The 21,466-nt window shown below is 35.3% G+C and overlaps 1 protein-coding gene across 1 annotated transcript in view; it reads left to right on the top strand.

Moving 5' to 3' along the window:
- Nucleotides 1–21,466, top strand: part of SCN7A (sodium voltage-gated channel alpha subunit 7) — an 86,293-nt gene that overhangs the window by 44,808 nt on the left and 20,019 nt on the right. Inside the window, exons 11-16 of the mRNA XM_081096286.1 lie at nucleotides 6,794–6,890; nucleotides 7,767–8,005; nucleotides 9,096–9,269; nucleotides 10,684–11,040; nucleotides 16,013–16,450; nucleotides 20,149–20,254. Of these exons, the coding sequence (XP_080952412.1) occupies nucleotides 6,794–6,890; nucleotides 7,767–8,005; nucleotides 9,096–9,269; nucleotides 10,684–11,040; nucleotides 16,013–16,450; nucleotides 20,149–20,254 (1,411 nt within the window). The remainder of the gene's footprint in view (nucleotides 1–6,793; nucleotides 6,891–7,766; nucleotides 8,006–9,095; nucleotides 9,270–10,683; nucleotides 11,041–16,012; nucleotides 16,451–20,148; nucleotides 20,255–21,466) is intronic.

Here is a 21,466-nt window from a genome sequence, read left to right on the forward strand (position 1 = left end):
TGATTTTCATTAAAATTCTCAATTGTAAAGGATTTCTTTTCTTGGAAGAATACTAGAACATTTTGTCATGCAAAGGTTTTCCAGGAAGTGAGAGTGAAAAACATTTTCACAAGATTTCTTTTCTTTTTTTGATTTATACATAAGAAAACACTGGAGGGAGAACTTAACATGGAACACACTGAGGACACTTTAGGTGGCCCATGTGAATGAAGACGAGTCAGATTCCAATGTTGGTATTATTGGGAGAGTGTTTAGATACCTCAAATTCTCACGTTATAGGAAAGCAATAGATCATATTGGCTAACAGCTCAGTTTTTTTTTGGTCAATTTTAGTCATTTAATGGATGTATTGCCAATTCTGTTAATTTGTCTAAACTTCAGCTTCTTTATCTGTAATATGTAAAAATCTATAGCATGCATCTGTCTCATAGGTTGTTATAAGATTCAAATGAAATAAATTCATTTTAAGTGCTTGGCATTCTCAGAATATACTGAGCAACTGAAAAATGTTAATGACTAATTATAGGGAGCACAAGAAGACAAACGCAAAAAGGCACAGCAGTTCATATGGAGAATACTTCATCAACATAAAATTCTAAGTCTCTGACTATATCCCATTTTAGGGAAATTGAAAATAATAATAACAATAATAGCAAATAATGTTTATTGATCATCAGATATGTACCGACACATGAGTGCCTTCATGAATCCTCAAATGTAATCCTCATTGAGGAGTTCCAGTTGCAATAAATCTGTATTTATTAGTATTTGATTTCTCAATACATAGGAAAAGAACCTAGTGTTCACCACTTTACAATTGTTTCAATGCTGAAACAGTATTATTCCATCAATTTCTCAATTTGCAAGTAAAGCTTTTCTATAAGTTGTCAGTTACTGACAAAACCTCAGGAAAAGAATCAGATATATACAACTGCAGGATTATAAATATTTTCAAATTATTTGCCCATCTAAACTGACATTTCTATAACTCATTTATCCTGTTAAATAACGCTTTGTCAATCTGCTACGTGCTAGGCGTTGTACAAAACACTGCAGATTAAAAATAAACTTGAATAGATACAAATATAGTACCTATCTTCATGAAGCTAATGAACTAGTGGGGAGATAGACTATAAAATTATCATGACACAAAATTGTAACTCTAGGACCACTAGTCATTATGTCTTTCCTGATGTTATGAAATAAGAAACATAAAAAAACCACATACAATAAATTATTTTCCAAAATTTGAGCTAAGTCTAATAAGCCTCTAGATCTATCTTTATCCAGGGACAGTAGGAGAGAGAAGAACAGATTAAATTACACTAAATGGACATAATCTGTCAAACAAAGAATGTGGAGAATTCTACAGTGTAAGTGAACAAGTATCATCAACAAATAAATCACATAAGAAAAAATAAATTAAAATCTCAAGATTTTCAATGGACATCAACAAAGTGCAATATGTAGATCGTATTTGTATTTTTATTGGAACAAATCATCTACAATAGAATGTTTCTGATCAATGAAAGAAAATTGAGCTTGCTCTGGATATTGGATAATATTAAGGAATTACTAATTTTGCTGCTGATGATAATGGTGTTGTGATTATGTTTCCTAAAAAGCTTATTCTGTCAGACAGAGAAGGACAAATGCCTTGTCACATGATTTAACTTATATGTGAAATCTAAAGAACAAAACAAATGAACAAACAAAACAGAAACAGATGTAGCCAGATGGGAGGGGTGCTGGAGGGCTGGGTAAAAAAGGTGAAAGGACTAAGTACAAATTGGTAGTTACAAAATAGTCATGGGGATGTAAAGTACAGCACAGGAAGTATAGTCAATAATATTGTACTAACTATGGTGCCAGGTGGGTACTAGATTTAAAAAGTGATCACTTTGTAAATTATGTAAATGTCTAACCACTAAGCTGTGTACCTGAAACTAATAGAATATAATATTGAATGTCAACTGTAATTGAAAAATAAGAAAAATGTTTAAAATCTGATTTTAAATCTTTCAGAAAGAAACTTGGATGAATAATATATTAAAAAAGAAAGGGTATGATGTTGTTAATTGTTGAAGCTGAATATTGGGTTCCTGGTGGTTGACTTTATTATTCTCTACTGAAAAAAACACCCTGTAACTATAAAGAGAGTAATATGCTGCTTTGAGAGACTAATAAAGTATTTCTCCGAGTCAGAAAAGGTTTTTATGAGGAACTGTTACTTGAGTTGAGATCTGAGGAATGATGGTGCTACATAGGGAGAGAAAACAGGGTCAGTGTGGCTGCAGTAAAGAGAGAAAGTCTGAGTCCAAGATGAACACTTCAGGTATTTGTTGCCTAATGCCAGAAATATGACCATGTTCTTTCTTCCTTATTCACACCTCCCTCCAGAGAAAATTTAAACCAGTTATGAGACACGTAGTCCCTTTTCCCAGTCTAATTTTGACATTGAATTGTCTGAAATTCAGGCATATGCCCAGATTAACTCTTTTTTTTTTCAAATGAAGCAAAATTTATTATTTAACTCACTAATACATGTGTGTGTTTTTTCAGTTTTTTTCTGTTTTGTTTTTTATTTTATATTTTATATTTTATTGTTTTATTGCTTAAAGTATTACAAAGGGTATTACATATGTGTCCTTTCTTTTTCCTGCCCTTGACAATCCCCTGGCCTCCCCCAGCCCCCAGTGTCTTATGTCCATTGGTTATGCTTATATGCATGCATATAAGTCCTTCTGTTGATCTCTTACTCCCCCCCCTTTCTGCCCCCAACCCTCCCGCCTTCCCGCTGCAGTTTGACAATCAGTTTGAGGCAGCTCTGCCTCTGTATCTATTATTGTTCATAAGTTTATAATGGTCTTAATTATCCATGAAAGAGTGAGATCATGTGGTATTTTTCCTTCATTGATTGTCTTATTTCACTTAGCATAATGCTCTCCAGTTCCATCCATGCCGTTGCAAATGGTAAAAGTTCCTTCTTTTTTACAGCAGCATAGTATTCCATCGTTAGATGTACCACAGTTTTCTAATCCATTCACCTACTGATGGGGACTTAGGCTGTTTCCAGATCTTAGCTATGGTGAATTGTGCTGCTATGAACATATGGGTGCACATATCCGTTCTGATTGGTGTTTCTGGTTTCTTGGTATATATTCCTAGAGGTGGGATCACAGGGTTAAATGGGAGTTCCATTTTTAGTTTTTTGAGGAAACTCCATACTGTCTTCCATAGTGGCTGCACCAGTCTGCATTCTCACCAGCAGTGCACGAGTGTTCCTTTTTCTCCACATCCTCTCCAGCACTTGTCGTTTGTTGATTTGTTGATGATAGCCAGTCTGACAGGTGTGAGATGGTACCTCATTGTTGTTTTGATTTGCATCTCTTGGATGATTAGTGACTTTGAGCATGTTTTCATATCTCTCTTGGCTTTCTGAATGTCCTCTTTTGAAAGGTGTCTATTTTGATCCTTTGCCCATTTTTTTGATTGGATTGTTTATCTTCTTTTTGTTAAGTTGTATGAGTTCCCTATAAATTTTGGAGATTAGGCCCTTATCAGATATGACGTTGGCAAATATATTTTCCCACGCAGTGGGCTTTCTTGTTGTTTTGTTGATGGTTTCTTTTGCTGTGCAGAAGCTTTTTATTTTGATGTAGTCCCAGTTGTTCATTTTCTCTTTAGTTTCAAGTGCCCTAGGAGCTGTTTCAGTGAAGAAATTGCTTCAGCCTATGTCAGAGATTTTGTTGCCTTTGGATTCTTCTAAAATTTTTATGGTTTCCCGTCGTACATTTAAGTCCTTTATCCATTTTGAGTTTATTCTTGTGTATGGGGTAAGTTGGTGGTCTAGTTTCATTTTCTTGCATATATCTGTCCAATTTTCCCAACACCATTTATTGAAGAGACTATCTTGGCTCCATTGTATGTTCTTGCCTCCTTTGTCAAATATTAATTGAGCATATTGGTTCGGGCCGATTTCTGGGCTCTCTATTCTATTCCATTGATCTATATGTCTGTTCTTGTGCCAGTACCAGGCAGTTTTGAGAACAGTGGCTTTGTAATACAGCTTGATATCTGGTATTGTGATCCCACCTACTTTGTTCTTTCTCAGGATCGCTGCAGCTATTCGGGGTCTTTATCCGTGTTCATGGATTAGTAGAATCAACATCATTAAAATGTCCATACTTGCCCAAACCGGTTTGGCTCAGTGGATAGAGCGTCGGCCTGCGGATTGAAGGGTCCCAGGTTCGATTCCGGTCAAGGGCATGTACTTGGTTTGTGGGCACATCCCCGGTGGGAGATGTGCAGGAGGCAGCTGATCGATGTTTCTCTCTCATCGATGTTTCTAACTCTCTGTCTCTCTCCCTTCCTCTCTGTAAAAAATCAATAAAAAAATATTTTTAAAAAATAAAAAAATAAAAAAAATAAAATGTCCATACTACCCAAAGCAATCTATAAATTCAACGCACTTCCCATTAAAATACCAACGGCATACTTCACAGATGTAGAACGAACTCTCCAAAAATTCACCTGGTTAACTCTTAAACTTCCAAAAAGGAGTTACTGTTATGATCCTCTCAATTTGCATTGTAAATAGCTGTATCCTTAAGAGTTGGCCCACACGTGGGTGTTCATTTAATATTTCTAGCTCAATTTTTCATTTTGTATTCTAAAATACATCCATATTCAACCCAAATTAGTAGAAAATTGGCATTGACTATATCAACAATAACATTATTATTCTAACTACTCCATCCCTCCATTCCACACGCAAAAGACTGTCTTTACTGACTTGCTCTTTGGTGTGATTCCATGAATCATTGTCACTGTCAGAAATAGCTCTATGGGAAGTAATTTCTCTATATTAAGAGCACAGTGAAAGATACTATTCCCTATATCACCAAAGTGTCATCATCATAAAGATACACTTGGGAAATCCTCATCAGATCTTAATAACAGGAAAAAAGTATGCTTATTTATTTTTTTATCTCATGGAAATTTGGACTGGTATAATTTATAACTTTATGTAATTTTATGTGAGCTAAAATAATTTCTTAAATAATCATAGTTTAAGTAAATACATTAACTTGGCATCCTCAGTTTTTAGCTTACTTTTTGAGTTAAAAAAGGGAGGCGGGGAGGAAACCAAGATTTGTAGACCTGCAGAATCTGCCAGTGGGACGCAGTATGAAATACAACTGGTTTTCACCACTATTTGTGAAATTAGAGGGGATTTGACTGGTACTGAATGAGATGAGTATGATTCCTTTCAAATCTATTATCCCTCTTTAGATAGACCACAGCAGAACTTGCCAACCTGAGTGTATTGTGTATAGGTTATTGGTGAGCCTCATTTTCTAAATCCCTCAGTGTTATGGTGGGCGTATTCCAAGCTGTGTGTATGTGATTACATATATATATGGGAATTACATAATATATATACTATATAATACATATATATGTAATTAATATATTAAGGTCCTCTCTATATTGACTCTGCTTTTTAAACATGGATAGTTATTTCTATCCAAGAGTAGCTTCACCGCCAAAACCGGTTTGGCTCGGTGGGTAGAGCATCGGCCTGCAGACTGAAGGGTCCCGGGTTCGATTCCGGTCAAGGGCATGTACCTGGGTTGCGGGCACATCCCCAGTAGATGTGCAGGAGGCAGCTGATTGATGTTTCTCTCTCATCAATGTTTCTAACTCTCTATCTCTCTCCCTTCCTCTCTGTAAAAAATCAATAAAATATATTAAAAAAATAAAATAAAGAGTAGCTTCACCTATTTATCCCAAGTTAACAAATAGATAAATATGATTATTCTTTGTGTGTGCCAAATGTGAAAACTCTTGGGAAATCTATGGTGTAATATCATTACCCATTATGAATTTCTTACAGTTTAAATCCAATTATGAAGTTTATACATGGTCACTAGAAACATCTTGAGCTATATTTGTAACACTGAATGTGTAGAAGTTATAATCTAGACATCAAAGTTAGGGGTCGTGAGTGCTTTTTCAATGCAAGGATTCTTTTTAACCCTATGTAGCCACATCAGCAAAGCAGAGGGTATCTTAAAATTGTTATTCAAGATAAATAAGTGATTCTTTTATGGGATTATCATATATGTTCTAACAACACAATTTAAAAAAAAAAATCTATTACTTGATATTCTTCCAGACTTATTTCATTTGCATTGTAAGTATTTTTATTTTGTCAAGAGAATTTGCAAAGTTATATTGTTAACATAGTCTCAAGAAAAGAAATTTAAGATGTTAGAGCAGGGGCGGGGAACCTTTTTTCTGCCATAGGCCATTTGGATATTTATAACATCATTTGCGGGTCATACAAAATTATCAACTTAAAAATTAGCCTGCTATATTTTGTCAAACATGTAATTAACTCACTCCTTATGCCATGGCAGGGCCAGATCAAATAATTTCATGGGCCTTATACCCAGGGGCCAGACAGTCCCTATCCCTGTGTTAGAGGAATACTGTTGTTATTCAATAGCATGCTTACCAACTGGATATTTCACAATAATCTTAAACTATACATTGAATTCTTTGTCAAATATGGGTAAAACCACTATCATTCTCTGATTTACTCCTTTTATAGTTGACCTCATAGGATACAATTATTTTGTCAAGTTGCAAGTTATACACATTTTCCAAAAGAAAAAGAAAAAGCTTCTGGAAGTAAAAATCAGCATATTTAAAGAGGTTAAAAATCCTTCTTATAGTTATAATCTTGGGAAGAAGCCATTATTATACTCATCAAATTTCTTTTTAGGCCAAGACCACACAAATAGAAATGAAGAAAAGATCACAAACTTTTATGATCACTTCTTTGGATATGTTGGATGATGCTACTATCAGACATAGAGAAGGTAAAGTAAAAAATATTTGGATAATATTTTTAGTTAAAAATATTTTAGATAAAATATTTAGTAAAAAATATTATGAAAGGTACTATTCATAAGAGTCACTTTTAAAGAAATTTTATAATGACTTCAGAATTTTTTTTTAAAATATATTTTATTGATTTTCCACAGAGAGGAAGGGAGAGAGATAGAGAGTTAGAAACATCGATGAGAGAGAAACATCGACCAGCTGCCTCCTGCACATCCCCTACTGGGGACGTGCCCGCAACCCAGGTACATGCCCCTGCCCAGAATCGAACCTGCGACCCTTCAGTCCGCAGGCCGACGCTCTATCCACTGAGCCAAACCGGTTTCGGCATGACTTCAGAATTTTATATGATAACTAAAATTTAAGGAATAACAGTAGAATATTAGGATGAACAATTTAGAAAAATTCCATAAATATAGTGTTTTTAACATTGGAAAGGGTTAATATATTAAGGTTCTCTCTATATTGACTCTGCTTTTTAAACATACAACCGGTAACTCATTATTATGCCAGTATTAAAAGGCATTATTTTGTAAAGTACAGAAATCTAGGAATTATAAATTACAATGTTCTCAGCTATATTCCATATTTGTTGTTTTGACAGATACTCCTATGTTTTTCTTCCACTAGACAGTTTGTCTCATTTTCATTTGTCTAATTCAACTTCCATGAAAAAATAGAAGATATTTACTTTGCTCTACTTATTAGTATAAAATATTTCTTTTTTTTGCTAATTCCAAATCAGAAGTCTAGTTTCAAACCTCTCTTTACTAGTATATGCAAAAGTCAACATTGCTTATTAGTTATACTTAGGCAATTTTCTAAAGTTTCACTTTACTATTCTTTCATTGCAGAGCATACAAAATCTCAGAAGAGATGTCCATTGTGTTGGTATAAATTTGCTAAAATTTTCTTGATTTGGAATTGTTCTCCCTGTTGGTTAAAGTTGAAAGAGTTTGTCCATGTGATTATGTTGCATCCATTTACTGATCTTTTTCTCACTATATGCATAATTCTAAACATATGTTTTTTGGCCGTGGAATGTTATCCAATGAGTGAAACAACATCCTATGTTCTCAGAATTGGAAACCTGGTAAGGCTCTTATTCTATCTTACTTTCATTTGTAATTTCAATCTTTTTTAGTTGTCATTATCCCATTATTATTTTATAACTTGAATATGTTGCAAATGCATTCTATAAGCACAAGATAAAGTATTGTGTTCATGCTTCCCCACTTCATCCCCAGCCCTGCTTTGTAAATGTTCTTATCACTGAATAGGTTAATACCTAGAGTTTAAAAATCTGCCACTTAAATTTTGGATTCCTCGCCAGCTGCTTAGCAGTCATGAAATTATTCTTTCCTCTCTTTTCCCAAGTATACCCTCTCTTGGGCATCATATCCCCATAGATCAGAATAGGGTAAAAGTCAAATAGCAGACAAATGTTCTTCGATGACATCTGATTGTGAATCCTGATTACAACTGCACCTGACCCTGTCTGCTCTCACCACCTGTCTGTGCCTTCGATTGGAGCTTATCCTTTGCAAGGTGTTGGGATTCACCTATCTTTTTCATCCCATACAGTGCAAAAGACAAAACAGATTTGTATGCATTTAAAAACAAGTCACATTCAAGCAAATATATAGTGTTTAATTTCTTTCCCTTTTATTAAGTTGTTATTGGTTAGTTACTTGGTATTCATACAAACAGCCATGTTTCTACTAATTTTGAATTATACATTTACTTGATACCCAAACCATAATTTGGTAGAAATAACTTCTTCCAATATAGTTTTCAGAAAACAGTTTTCATAGCTTCATTCTGTTTATTTCTGGATCATATATGTACTTCTTTTATTCTTTTGCAAGTTGAAAAATTAAATATCTTAACAAATAGTCCATATACCAAAAGAAACTATTCAAAATGAAAAGATTTTCTACCCTCCAATATTCTTTTATTTTCTTCCAGACTGGCTTTAAAAAGTAATTGATGATTTTATTATAGTGTTTAATATTAGATTATTAAATAAAATGTATGACTCTTGTAATAGACTCCAAAACTAATCAGATATTGACAGAAGAACTGTGAGGATTGTGGCTTTAAAAAGTTACAGTTTCTGTGCATGAGGGTTCCAAAGAGCCATTGCAATCATATTCTCATCCATGTGTTTTGTTTTTATTTAGGTTTTTATTGGAATTTTCACAACAGAAATGATTTTTAAAATAATTGCCATGCATCCATATGGGTATTTCCAAGTAGGCTGGAATATTTATGATAGCATAATTGTGTTCCTTGGTTTAGCAGAACTTTTTCTAGCGAATGTTCATGGGCTGGATGTTTTTCGATTATTCAGGGTGGTAAGTAGAATCCAAGACCTAAATCTTATTTTATGAAAATTTATCTCAGTTTTATCAAACATAAAATGAAAAAATAGTAATAGAAATACCATTGGGACATTTGGAGTATTACATGAGTTAATACTGCCCCGGGAAAAAGTATGCAGTCTCTAATGCTATTATTTAACCAAAGCATTCAAAAAAAAATAAGCCATATATGTAGCAAATTTGAGATGCAGTTCTAGGAAGCAGGGCCAGGGGTCCTGGGCCAGTTTTAAGGAGCAAGGTAATGAAGAGCCCGAGAAGCTGAATGTCAGTGTGTAACTAAGGAATTGGAACCAGTTATTTCTAAATGCAGGGCAGAAAACATTATATAACAGCAGTCAGGCCAGCAGAATGTTGTTATAAAAATTACTGTCAGAATCAGTATGTCCGCAGAGAAGGTTAATGTTAAGAATCAGAAAACTAGATAAGGTAATAATGTTATTAGAATGCTATTTATGAAAATATTAAGCATTTGATAAGTAATATATTGTCACATTCTGGCAATAAGTTGAAGGAATGAAGCAGGAATCAAGAGCAACCTGTTTTAATCCTCATCCATAAGCTTTTCTAATGACTGAGAGAAATATGTACAAGATGTAGTTATCAAGTTTATGTAAGAAACAACACTGGAAAATGCAGAAAATGTGATCAAAGATTGGATCAAAATATCTGAAAGGCTAGTAACAGAATGAATAAAAGATGATTAAGTTTTATTTGGATAAATGTAAAGTCCTACTCTTGAATCCAGAAAGCCAAATATATTCTAGGAAAGGTTAAGGACAGTAGGTAGTGCACAAAAAAATGATGTGTGGATTTTAGATGACTAAGTTCATTTTAGGTGGCTAAAATGTTAAGGTAATCTGTGCTATACCAATTAAAAAAGCATTAGTGAAAAGAAGGGAAATATTCAAACTAAACCTGGAATGTTGTGGTTGGTCTTTAATGTGTTTTTTTAAAAGGAAAACACACAATAGTACCTTTAATGGAATTCAGTGGAAAATGACAGGTTTATTTCCATATCATCTATATATCAGAATGTGGGGAAATGCCCGATATAGTGTGAAAAGCAAAACAGAAGGGACAGTTGCCCTACCAGATATTAAAACAAATAGCTAGAGTAATTGTAACATAATATTGAATGGGCATTGACAGATCAATATGTATGAATTGTGTGTAAAAAGTTATAGAATAGGTATGTTTTGTATTAGAATTGTCCATAAAATGAATTGTTAGTGCTTAATATTAAAATGTTCAAAACTAAATATTACATTAAATACTATATATTTGAATACGTATAATGCTGATACAGATTTTAAATGTATATCATAATGAATAACCAAGTTTTTTTGCATTTTGTTTCTTATTCCTGTGTTGTACATCGCTCTATTAGTTGCGAATTTTCAAGTTGGGGAAATACTGGCCAACATTTGAGATTCTGAAACTGACTCTTATAAAGTCACTGATGGCCCTGAAAGACTTGATCCTGCTGTTGTCCACATTCCTGTTCTTTTCTGCTGTGGTCGGCACAAAGCTGCTTGGTATGAGTTACAAAGCATATGTCTACAACTTAGACAAAGACTGTCAACTTCCACGCTGGCACATGAGTGACTTCTTCCACTCCTTTCTGAATGTGTTCCGGATTCTCTGTGGAGAGTGGGTAGAGACTCTATGGGATTGCTTTGACATAGCAGGCCAATTCAGTTGTGTTCCTTTTTACATGATGGTCATTTTAATTGGAAACCTTTTGGTAAGTAACCCATGGTTTAAAATTTTCCTTAGGAAACTGATGAAGTATAGTCTAATATTTTCATTCATGGACTCCAGTGGCTACTGGTCAGTTGAAATACAAGTGGTCTAATTTGAGGTATGCCCAAAGTGTAAAATTATCCACTGGATTTTAAGTCTTACCCAAAAAAGTATGTAAATTACTTTATTAATAACTAGGGCCTGGTGCACGAATTCTTGCACCTTGAAAGTAACTATGGGCCATGAGGCTGTAGTGGGCACAGGGGCAGGTCTCAGCCCTCCTCTGTGCCCCTTCCCAGCCCCTCCCCTTGCGGTCCCCAGTCCCCTGTCTGCCAGCAGGCCCACCCCTGCCTCGACAGCTCCCATGGTCTGATGGCCCCAGCCCTGCTCGCACCTACTGATGGTGCAGAACGATTGGGGCTAATACCAGCAGTGGGTGCAAGCAGGGCTGCACCATCAGTGGGTGCGAGCAGCAGCTCTGGCACCAGCTTCAGGTGCGAGGGGGTCAGCACCAGCAGTGGGTGAGAGCAGCAGGTGCGAGTAGCAGCTGCCAGCCCTGAACGCCCCTCAGGAGCAGGGTTAGGTGGAGAAGCCCTGAGGGGCAATTGGGCCAGCAGCGGCCGCTCGCACCTGCTGATGGTGCCGAGTGATCGGGACCAGTGCTGGGCGCTGGCAGTGGGTGTGGGCGGGGCCAGCACTGGCAGCAGGTATAAGCGCCAGGCAGGATCGCGGCACACGGGAGCAAAGGATTTTCAGTAACCACCAGAGGCTCGCCCCTATGACAGCGATCGGCACCTTGTCTTAGTCTGGTGCCCCTGCTCACCTGCTCTACCATCCTGCTGTGACTGACGCCCGCCATGTTCCACAAGCGTGCCATGGTGGTCAGTGCATGTCATAGCGACCAGTTGTTCGGTTGTTCCACTGTTCAGTCTATTTGCATATTAGGGTTGTATATATACATATATATGATTTTATTGAATTGCATTTTAAAATTATATTTTTATATATTTAGTTAAATTAACTGTTAGTAGATTAATTTTAACTGTTTTTGTTTATGCTTTGAATGTGGCTACTGAAAAATGTGACATGCATCATATTTCTATTGGATAGCAGTGGTTTATAACCTTGCTACTCAAAGTAGCATTGGCATCATGTGGGGGATAGTTATCAAAGCAGAATCTCAGAACCCATCCAGACCTATGGGAGCAGAATCTATAGTTTAACAATATCCACAGGTGATTTGTATGCACATTAGATTTTAAGAACCACTTATGCATAACACTGTCAAACTTGAATGTATGTAGGAATTACCTGTAGAATTAATAAAAATATAATGCCTTGGATCCATTCCCAAAGATCCTGATTTTATTGATACATGGACATCAGGATATTTTAGGAATTTTTATTTGATTAAATTGTGCAGCAAAATTTGAAAACCAATGTTCTATAAAACTGTTATGCATTAATTAAGAGAGAAAGCTTTCACTTTTAAATATCCAGTCATTGAAGTGGTACTACATGAATTGATTAAGTAGCTTTTACTTTTTCTAAGATAAAGGAATGGCTTATAAAATAAAAATTTATTATGGGGGGAAAAACAGGACTCAAATATTTGCTTTTTTCTCATAAGTGATAGACATTAAGTACATTTCCCAAAAAACTAAAAAAATAATAATAACCTGATAAGTTAGACCCCACTGTTTTGTTTTATATATATCACTTCACCTTTCATCTCTTAACCCCAAAGCGATAAATATATGGTTTGACCTTCATTATAACACTGTGACTGAAAAAAAGTAACCCTAAGTTTATAATATAATTTATGTTTTTTTCCCCTCCCGTCTTTATTACGCCTCTAATTAGGAGAGGTTATGAATCCTCCATAGCTTTGGTCATTTACACATCCTGTTTTTCGTTTTTAATCCTTCAAGTGACCAGGCTATTTTAAGTTCAGTGCACACTTGAACAAAGCAGAAGCACTCTACAGTGTAAAAGTTCTTCATTTGCCCCAAAGTTCCAGTGTATTTTGAACTTTATTTTCATATGTGACATTCCTAGTACATATATATGTATGCATGTACATGTGTGTGTGGGTAATTGTGTGTGTGTGTATGTGTGTATCCATGGTATAAAAAATTTCAGATTGTAAGCTCTTAAAAATATAATTGTTGTAGCATAATTTTCCTTGTCCAAATTCTGGCACAAAATCTATTCTTTTATTTATTCTACGATTAATTCATTTTCAACATGTATTTGTTTATCACTAAGGCTGTGCTTCACATTGTGCTCGTTGTCTACTTAAGAGAAAATGTGGTTCCTGCTCTTATGAAGCTTATCGTCATGAAATCCTTACCTAGAACCCTTTTCTTATTTGTCACCATGCCTAATACTTAACCAAGCGAAGCGGGGAGGTGGCAGGGAAAAAGAAACAACCAACCGCCTTAAATTATATTTGGTCTTGCTCTTTCACATCCTGAACTTATTGTCCTTTGAGAATGACAGAGAGGCCAATAGTGAAGTTCCTATAAGGGTCATTGAGCTTGTCAAGGGAGGCAAAATCATATGGGAAAAATCACATGAATCTCAGGGCATATTGGCATTTGATCTTGTATTTTCAGTTATGTGTTGTTTTTCATTTTCAGTTTGCCCTCAGAGACTCTGTCATTGGAGGTTCTAGAATATATTATCAGTTGTTCAGATATTATCACCTGTAAGAAATTTTCAATTTTAAGCCATCCACATTTTATCGCTCCACCAAAATATTGCAAAGATTATGATTATCTATGTGACGGCAATATTTGCAATAACATTTTAATTTTCCATATGAGTCTTACTTGAACTTTATTCCTACATATATATATATATATATATATATATATATATATATATATATATAAAATGGACTGCTTGTACCTATATCTTTACAGGTACAAGCAGTCCATTAGGACTGAACACTATATGGTGGGCAGTTCATGTTCTCTCAGGTGTGTAAATGTATGAGAAGGACAGTAATTAGAGTATCTGAGAACTTCATCTCTTCACACAGATACACAATTCTGAGAGAAGTTTTAACAAATGAGTGTTTGGAGATCTTCATAGACTTTTTAAATTTTATATACACACTAGAGGCCCAGTGCACGAAATTCGTGCAGGGGGGTGTGTCCCTCAGCCTGGTCTGCACCCTCTCCAATCTGGGAACCCTTGGGGGATGTCTGACTGCCGGCAGTGGGACATCCCTCTCACAATCAGGGACCACTATCTCCTAACCACTTGCCTGCCTGCCTGCCTGTTTGCCTCTAATTGCCTCTGCCTGCCTGCCTGATCACCCCTAACAACCTCTGCCTGCCTGCCTGATTGCCCCTAACTGCCTCTGCCTGCCAGCCTGATCGCCCCCAACTGCCGTCCCCTGCAGGCCTGATTGCCTCCAACTGCCCTCCCTTGCCAGCCTGATCGCTCCCAACTGCCCTCCCATGCCAGCCTGATCGCTCCCAACAGCCTTCCCCTGCTGGCCTGATCTTGCCCCTAACTGCTTGCTCCCCTGCCAGCCTGATCATCCCTAACTGCCTCTGCCTCAGCCCCTGCCACTGTGGCTTTGTCCAGAAGGAAGTCAGACATTCGGAAGGTGTCCAGTTGACCCGGTCTAATTAGCATATTACCCTTTTATTAGTATAGATTAATTGTCAGTATACTTTTTTAAGAGTAGATCTTAATGTTTGAAAAAATCAGAAACACTGGCAAAAAACGTTATGTAAGTTTATATACAGTAGTTCCTTCAATAATGTCATTCACATAATGTTGTTTCAGCCACCCACCCATGACCCTGAAGTTGAATAAGCAGATTGGAAAATAATTGTCTTGTTTTTATTAATGTTTTTTACATGTGTGTATAGCTCACATTTATTTTATTGTTTACTAGTAGAAATGTTTTGGATCTTTACTTAGAAGTTTGGTGATGTTTTGTGACCAGAAAGATGCTGTAAGAACTTAGCTCTTATACCTATTAGCCTATGTTAAAATTGGTTTTATGTTATTTTACTTAAAGTCACAGTTTTCAAGGTCCTATGAATGATGTTAAATGAGGACTTACTATATATACATATTCTTACACATGATGCATGCCATTTGAACTTTGTGCTCTAAAATAATATGTAAAGCATAAAATGAACTAACTCTTAAGCTCATATATCTGAAGATAGAAGAGGAAACTTCCATAATAGACAATTATGCTCAAATTATTACTTTAAGTCTAAGAGAATAATTGATGTTAATTTTCAACACTAGAATCCAAAAACAGCATCTATACCTTATAACTATAAACAAGATGAAAATCTGATTCTCTGGAAACTGAACATACACAGATCATATTTTTTAGTGATAGCAAAATCAAAATATATTTTATCATAGAGTTTGAATAACTTGAAAGTATTATTGATAATAATTTTTCTATTATTTCTCTTATTTGGCCAAAATTATTACTAAAAGTAATCAATTAACCTACCCAATCCCTATCCTTGCATGGGTCCAGAAATATTAGATGTGGGCCACAGAACCAGGAGTAGATGCCTCCCAATGAGATTCCCTATGGGTTTGCAGAATCCAAGAAGATATCATTATACATCAGGGGTAGAACTGAAGTCAGCCACTTTGAGTAGCAATTCATTTTCTCACCTTGCCAGAGGTAGCTTGGCTCAGTAAAAGAAAACAAGCTTTGAAATAAAGCAGACTTGAATTCAATCTGTGTGACCTTTGATATTTAACATCTATAAAACTTGCCTGTTTCCTCTAGAAAAGAGAAACAAATATTTCATAGAATGTTGTGACCTTCAGTTGAGTTCTAACTATACAAATCTCTAGCACAGCACCTGACCCATTATAGATGAGTAAGAACTGAATAGTATTGTAGTTAATATGCTGTTTTCAAGTCTCAGCTGAAAAAATGAGATTCACTTAACCTCATTTACTTCTTCTTTTAGATACTTTACCTGTTTCTGGCTTTGGTGATCTCCTTTAGCTCATGCAATGCTGCAACGCATGCAGAGAATGAAGAAGCCAAAAATCTCCAGTGTGCAATGGCAAGAATTAAAAAAGGGATATGCTATGTGCTTTCTAAAATATTATGTAAAAGACTAAATGTTCCCAAGGACACAGTGGACAATGTAAATGACACGCATGTTAAAGAGAATATTTCTGGCCATACTCTTTCTGAATTGAGCAACACTGAAGATGTCCTCAAGGACAAGGGAAAAAGCAGTGGCACAGAGAAAACCACAGTGACTGAAAATGAGAGTCAGTCACTTATCCCCAGTCCAAGTGCCTCTGAAACTGTACCAATTGCTTCCGGAGAATCTGATATAGAAAATCTGGATAATAAGGAGATTCAGAGCAAATCAGGTTATGGCAGCAGCAAAGAGGTAAGATATTTCAATATCTGGATTGCTTATTATTAATTTAGGGCATTGTTGATATGAAGGTGAATCAGCACTGAAGTTCCAGCGTTACATTGCCCATTCAATCCTAGCAATAGCACTCTTTACTCCTGATCTTATGATCTTGATCAAGCTGCTTAAACTTTATAAACTTCAGTTTATAGATGAGGATAAAATTGTATCTATTTCTAATAGAAAGAAAGATTTCCAGCCAGATTGGCTCAGTGGTTGAGTGTTGACCTATGAACCAAAAGGTCACTGTTCTATTCCCAGGTCCTGGTCCATGCAGGTGTTGCAGACTTGATCCCTAGTGTGGGGCGTGCAGGAGGCAGCCAATCAATGATTCTCTCTCATCATTGATGTTTCTATCTCTCTCCCTCTCTCTTCCTCACTGAAATCAATAAAATATATTAAAAAAGAAAAAAATAATAAAAGATAGAAAGATTAAGAACAGTAGTGCATATAACAATGCCTATAATATAGTAAGCACTTCACAAAAATTGGATAATATCATGATAAAATAATATATATATTAATAAACAGGCAGTGTGGGGTGATGGTAAGCATACTGAAGAAAACCAAATTTTCAAAATCAATTTGTCCTACTGGATAAATCATTAAACTCTTCTAGGCATCTTTAAGTTGTGAGATTGGACTACAACACGCTAAGATACATTAATGCTTGCTAAAATTGTAAGATTCTTGTCAGTTCATTTCTGCAACATATTTTATAACATATGTAATTAAATTGGACTAATGAATAGAGAGAAACCAACGGTTTGATTTGGGAACAGTTGTAGCTTTATAAACTCCTGGACAAAAAAAAAAAAAAGAAACTATAAAAGAAGGGTAGATATTGCTGTTCACTTGCTTTTCACATGTGTATACATCGTACTGGATACAGTTTTATTGTATCCATTTGAAAGCAGCATAATGTCTTAGTAGGAGATATAGTTTAATAGAAAGCTACAATCTACCTAGATCACAATGGCACTGTGGGCTTTTTGCATTGAAACTAACGAGGAACTCCTCTCAGATTACTCATAGACACCAGGAAGAGAGAGGCAACGGATGTCTCTTTACAGGTCCCCAACTCTCCAGCACCATCTTATCTTCCAAACCTCTTCTGGCTTGGCAGCCACTATGGGCAATAACTTCTGAAACTGGCCTTGTAGAAGGGGTTGAATTTCAATTATTCAGAGGGTTTCTAGCTTTAGTAAAGGCATCTTTGTTTTAGGGAAACTTTCACTCTTTAGCATACTCAATCTCAGATTCCTTTTTTATTTTTATTGATTTCATCGAGGAAGGGAAAGGGTGAGAGAGAGATGAAAACATCAATGATGAGATAAAATCATTGATCGGCTGCTTCCTGCATGCCCCACCCTGGGGATCAAGCCCACAACCCAGGCATGTGCCCTGACTGGGTATTGAATCGTGACCTCCTGGTTCATAGGTCAATGCTCAAGCCCTGAGCCACGCCGGCCGGGTTCTCAGGTTCCTTTTTTAAAAAAATATTTTTTTAAGTATGCTTTTATTTATTTCAGAGAGAGGAAGGAGAGGGAGAGAGAGAGATAGAAACATCAATGATGAGAGAAAATCATTGATCAGCTGCCTCCTGCATGCCCCCTAGTGGGGATCAAAACCTGCATGGGCCTTGACCTCCTGGTTCATGGGTCAATGTTCAACCACTGAACCATACCAGCCAGGCTCAGGCTCTTCTTCTTTTTTAAAAAAATAATACCATTATGAAAAAAAAACAGAGAAAATTCCTCTCCAGCACAATTCTATATCTTTACTTAAGACCTTGACTATCATCCATCTCTGGGCAAAATTTCTATTTATCACAACACATCACATAAAGATGTTCTTGGAAACTCCTTTCCAAATCTCATTAAAAAGTCTGTGATATAAAGAGGTAAAGGAAGGAAGAAATGAAATATAATTGGATATGTTGAGGTTGCAGAAGTTTGTAATTTATACTGCATACTTATTTGGTTCTATTGATTGGTTAGCTACTCATAGATTTGTTCACATATTTGTATGGTTTTAGTTACATATTTAATTTAATTAGACACTTTCCAGATTACATAGCTCATGAGTACCTAGGATGTTGATATACCAAGTGCCAAAGAATAAAATATAAAAATCACATGTGATTTGGTAATTCAGAGATATATACTCTCATTTCTTTGGAATTTAAACTTGCAGCTTTTTAAATTACAAATATGTAACTAAATTTTATAACAATAACATCAAACCTTAAATTGGGTTTTATAACTTTTCACTATGTAGCAATATATCATGGCTATTTTTTCATGCCATTAAATCTTCTACTAAAATAAACTATATATAATTTTGAATCTTAATTGATTTATTTGTAAATTTAAAATAATACATACTAAAAGGAGTTTGGAAAAAATCACATCAAAGTGTTTAGGTGAAATGGTTTTAAGAACTCTAAAAAAACATAAATATAATATTAATTTGTTTATTGTCTTTATCCAAATCAGTGCATGGCTATAGCCTTTAGTTAATCAGAAATAAAGGAAATTTAAGAGAAATGAAATTATAAAAATGATTTATTTAAGAGGAATATTCAGTTGGACATATTTTTTAAATTGAGCACCATACTGTCTTACTGAAAATTGCCATTAAGGTTTAAGCAAACAAAGCTTCCTGATTATATTGATTAACATTTTTTTGTGCATAGGAGGAAGAAGTAGGACAAAATATTTATAATTTCCTTTTTTACATAATCTACTAGAGCTTTCCTTAATTTTTAAGAAATAAGATTGATTTTCTTCCAAATGTTTTAAACACATATCTTAATTTTTAAAATTAGTAAATGATTTGATAAGCTATTAACTTTGGGATCTTGGTCATTTTAAAACATGATATGTTATATGTCCACTTTTCAGTAAGGTGCAAGAAAGCATTGTGGGAAAATCATTTTAAGAAGAGGACAAGCATGGCACTTGCATTGTTACCACATGTACAAAGTCATGACTACCTTATCCTAGCCAGTCTTGAACTTCAGTCAAGAATAGAGTGGGGGGAAATGTCAATCTCTGCAACTAGCCTCCTTGTGCCATTTCTTCATTTCACTTCAGGATAACCTCAATCAGTCTCACTGTATGATGAAATACCTAAGAATGTCTGGACTGGATTTTACAGTAAATACTAAGTACACCCTTGTCTGCCCATCTTTAGCATCAAGGGGTGATTTATTCTGATGCTATTCATCTAATTGAAATAGCATACTGGAAAATTTGTGAATAACTTCAAGAAAACTTTGGAACTCAAATCCTTTTGGAAATTGGAGATAGCCTATACATCATTTGGGAGAACAGTGTTATTAACTAAATGTCAATTTTAATTTAACATACATTTTATCTTCTTTTTTCTTTTTGAAGTGGTGATGGAAAAAATAAAATAAAAAATAGAAGTCAATTAAATTTTAAAAATTATTTTATCTTAAATTAATTTTTAAAATAATTTTAACACCATCAATCACAGAGATATATACACATTTTAATATTAATCATGAACTTGGCCTAAAATCTTTTAAACCTGATAATGGTATTCATGTGCATAATTATCTTATTTCTAAAAATGAGATGAACTATAACTACAGTGAGTGAATGAAACTTTATTAATATTTTTGGTGGGACTTTCCTTTTCAGAAAGTAAAGCCATCTAGCTCATCTGAATGCAGTACAGTTGATATTGCTATCTCTGAAGAAGAAGAAATGATCAATGAACATGAGAAGCCAAAGCATCCTAAAAACAGTAAGAAAAATTTCCTTTGGATATTACACTGCAACTAGTAGACTAGTGCATGAAATTCATGCATGGGCGACGGGGGGGAGGGGGGGAGGGAGGGAGGAGGTGGGAGTTGTCCCTCAGCCTGGCCTGCACCCACTCCAATCTGGGACCCCTCGGGGGATGTCCGACTGCTGGTTTAAATCTCTCACAATCCGGGACTATTAGTATAGATTAGACTAAGTTTCTATTAACCTAAATAATACTATTGGATATATTTTTAATTATAGAAAACTTATTAATTTGGCTAAGGAATACACACAGTGTGTGTGCACACACATGTGTGCACATGCCCATCTGAATCCTGATAGAAAACTAAAATAACTATCAAGAAAAAAAGTCAACATTTGAAAAAAAGGAAATGGGGCCACTTTCTAGGGAATCTAATGCGGTAGTTAAGAGTGTGGGCTGTTGCCCTAGCTGGTTTGGCTCAGTGGATAGAGCGTCAGCCTGCGGACTAAAGGTCCCAGTTTCAGTTCTGGTTAAGGGCACATGCCAGGGTTTCGGGCACAGTCCCTAGTGGTGCAGGAGGCAGCCAGTCAATGATTCTCTCATCACTGATGTTTTTGTCTCTCTCTCCCTCTCCCTTCCTCTTTGAAATCAATAAAAATTAAAAATAATTATTAAAAAAAGAGTGTGGGCTCTGGAATCAGAAAGCCTGAATTCAAATCCCAGGGCTCTACTTTTACCCTCTCTCTGACTCATTTCCTTATATGTAAAATGAATGTAATAACAAAACTTACTTTATAGGATTGTTAAAACAAATTGAATTAGGCTTATGTGTATATGTATTTTCATGCTTTGTAGAATGGAGACAACATTTAAATATTCATATGAAAGCATCCTTAACTGTCATAGAAAAACAAATCATGTAATAGTGATATATTTTTACATTCCACATGATTGTTAAGAAAAATATAAGACTGCAGTTGGTTGACTCACAAGATATGTAACATACATCTCTTAATGACATAATTAAAAGTACCCTCCTAGGAAGATTAACAAATGGCTACAGGTTCTAGTCCTTTGAAATGACTGGACATCATCAAAATGGAAACTGCTAAATGCTCAAATCTCTATACTCAAAATAAGCATCTGCTCTTAGTAGCTGAGTTGTAGGACTTGTTTCATCCAAAATAAGGGAGGAATTATTTCCTTTTTTTTAAATTTGACCAAAGA

This window comes from Myotis nattereri, assembly GCF_964212035.1.
Source record: "Myotis nattereri genome assembly, chromosome: 7".
Lineage (NCBI taxonomy): Eukaryota > Metazoa > Chordata > Mammalia > Chiroptera > Vespertilionidae > Myotis > Myotis nattereri.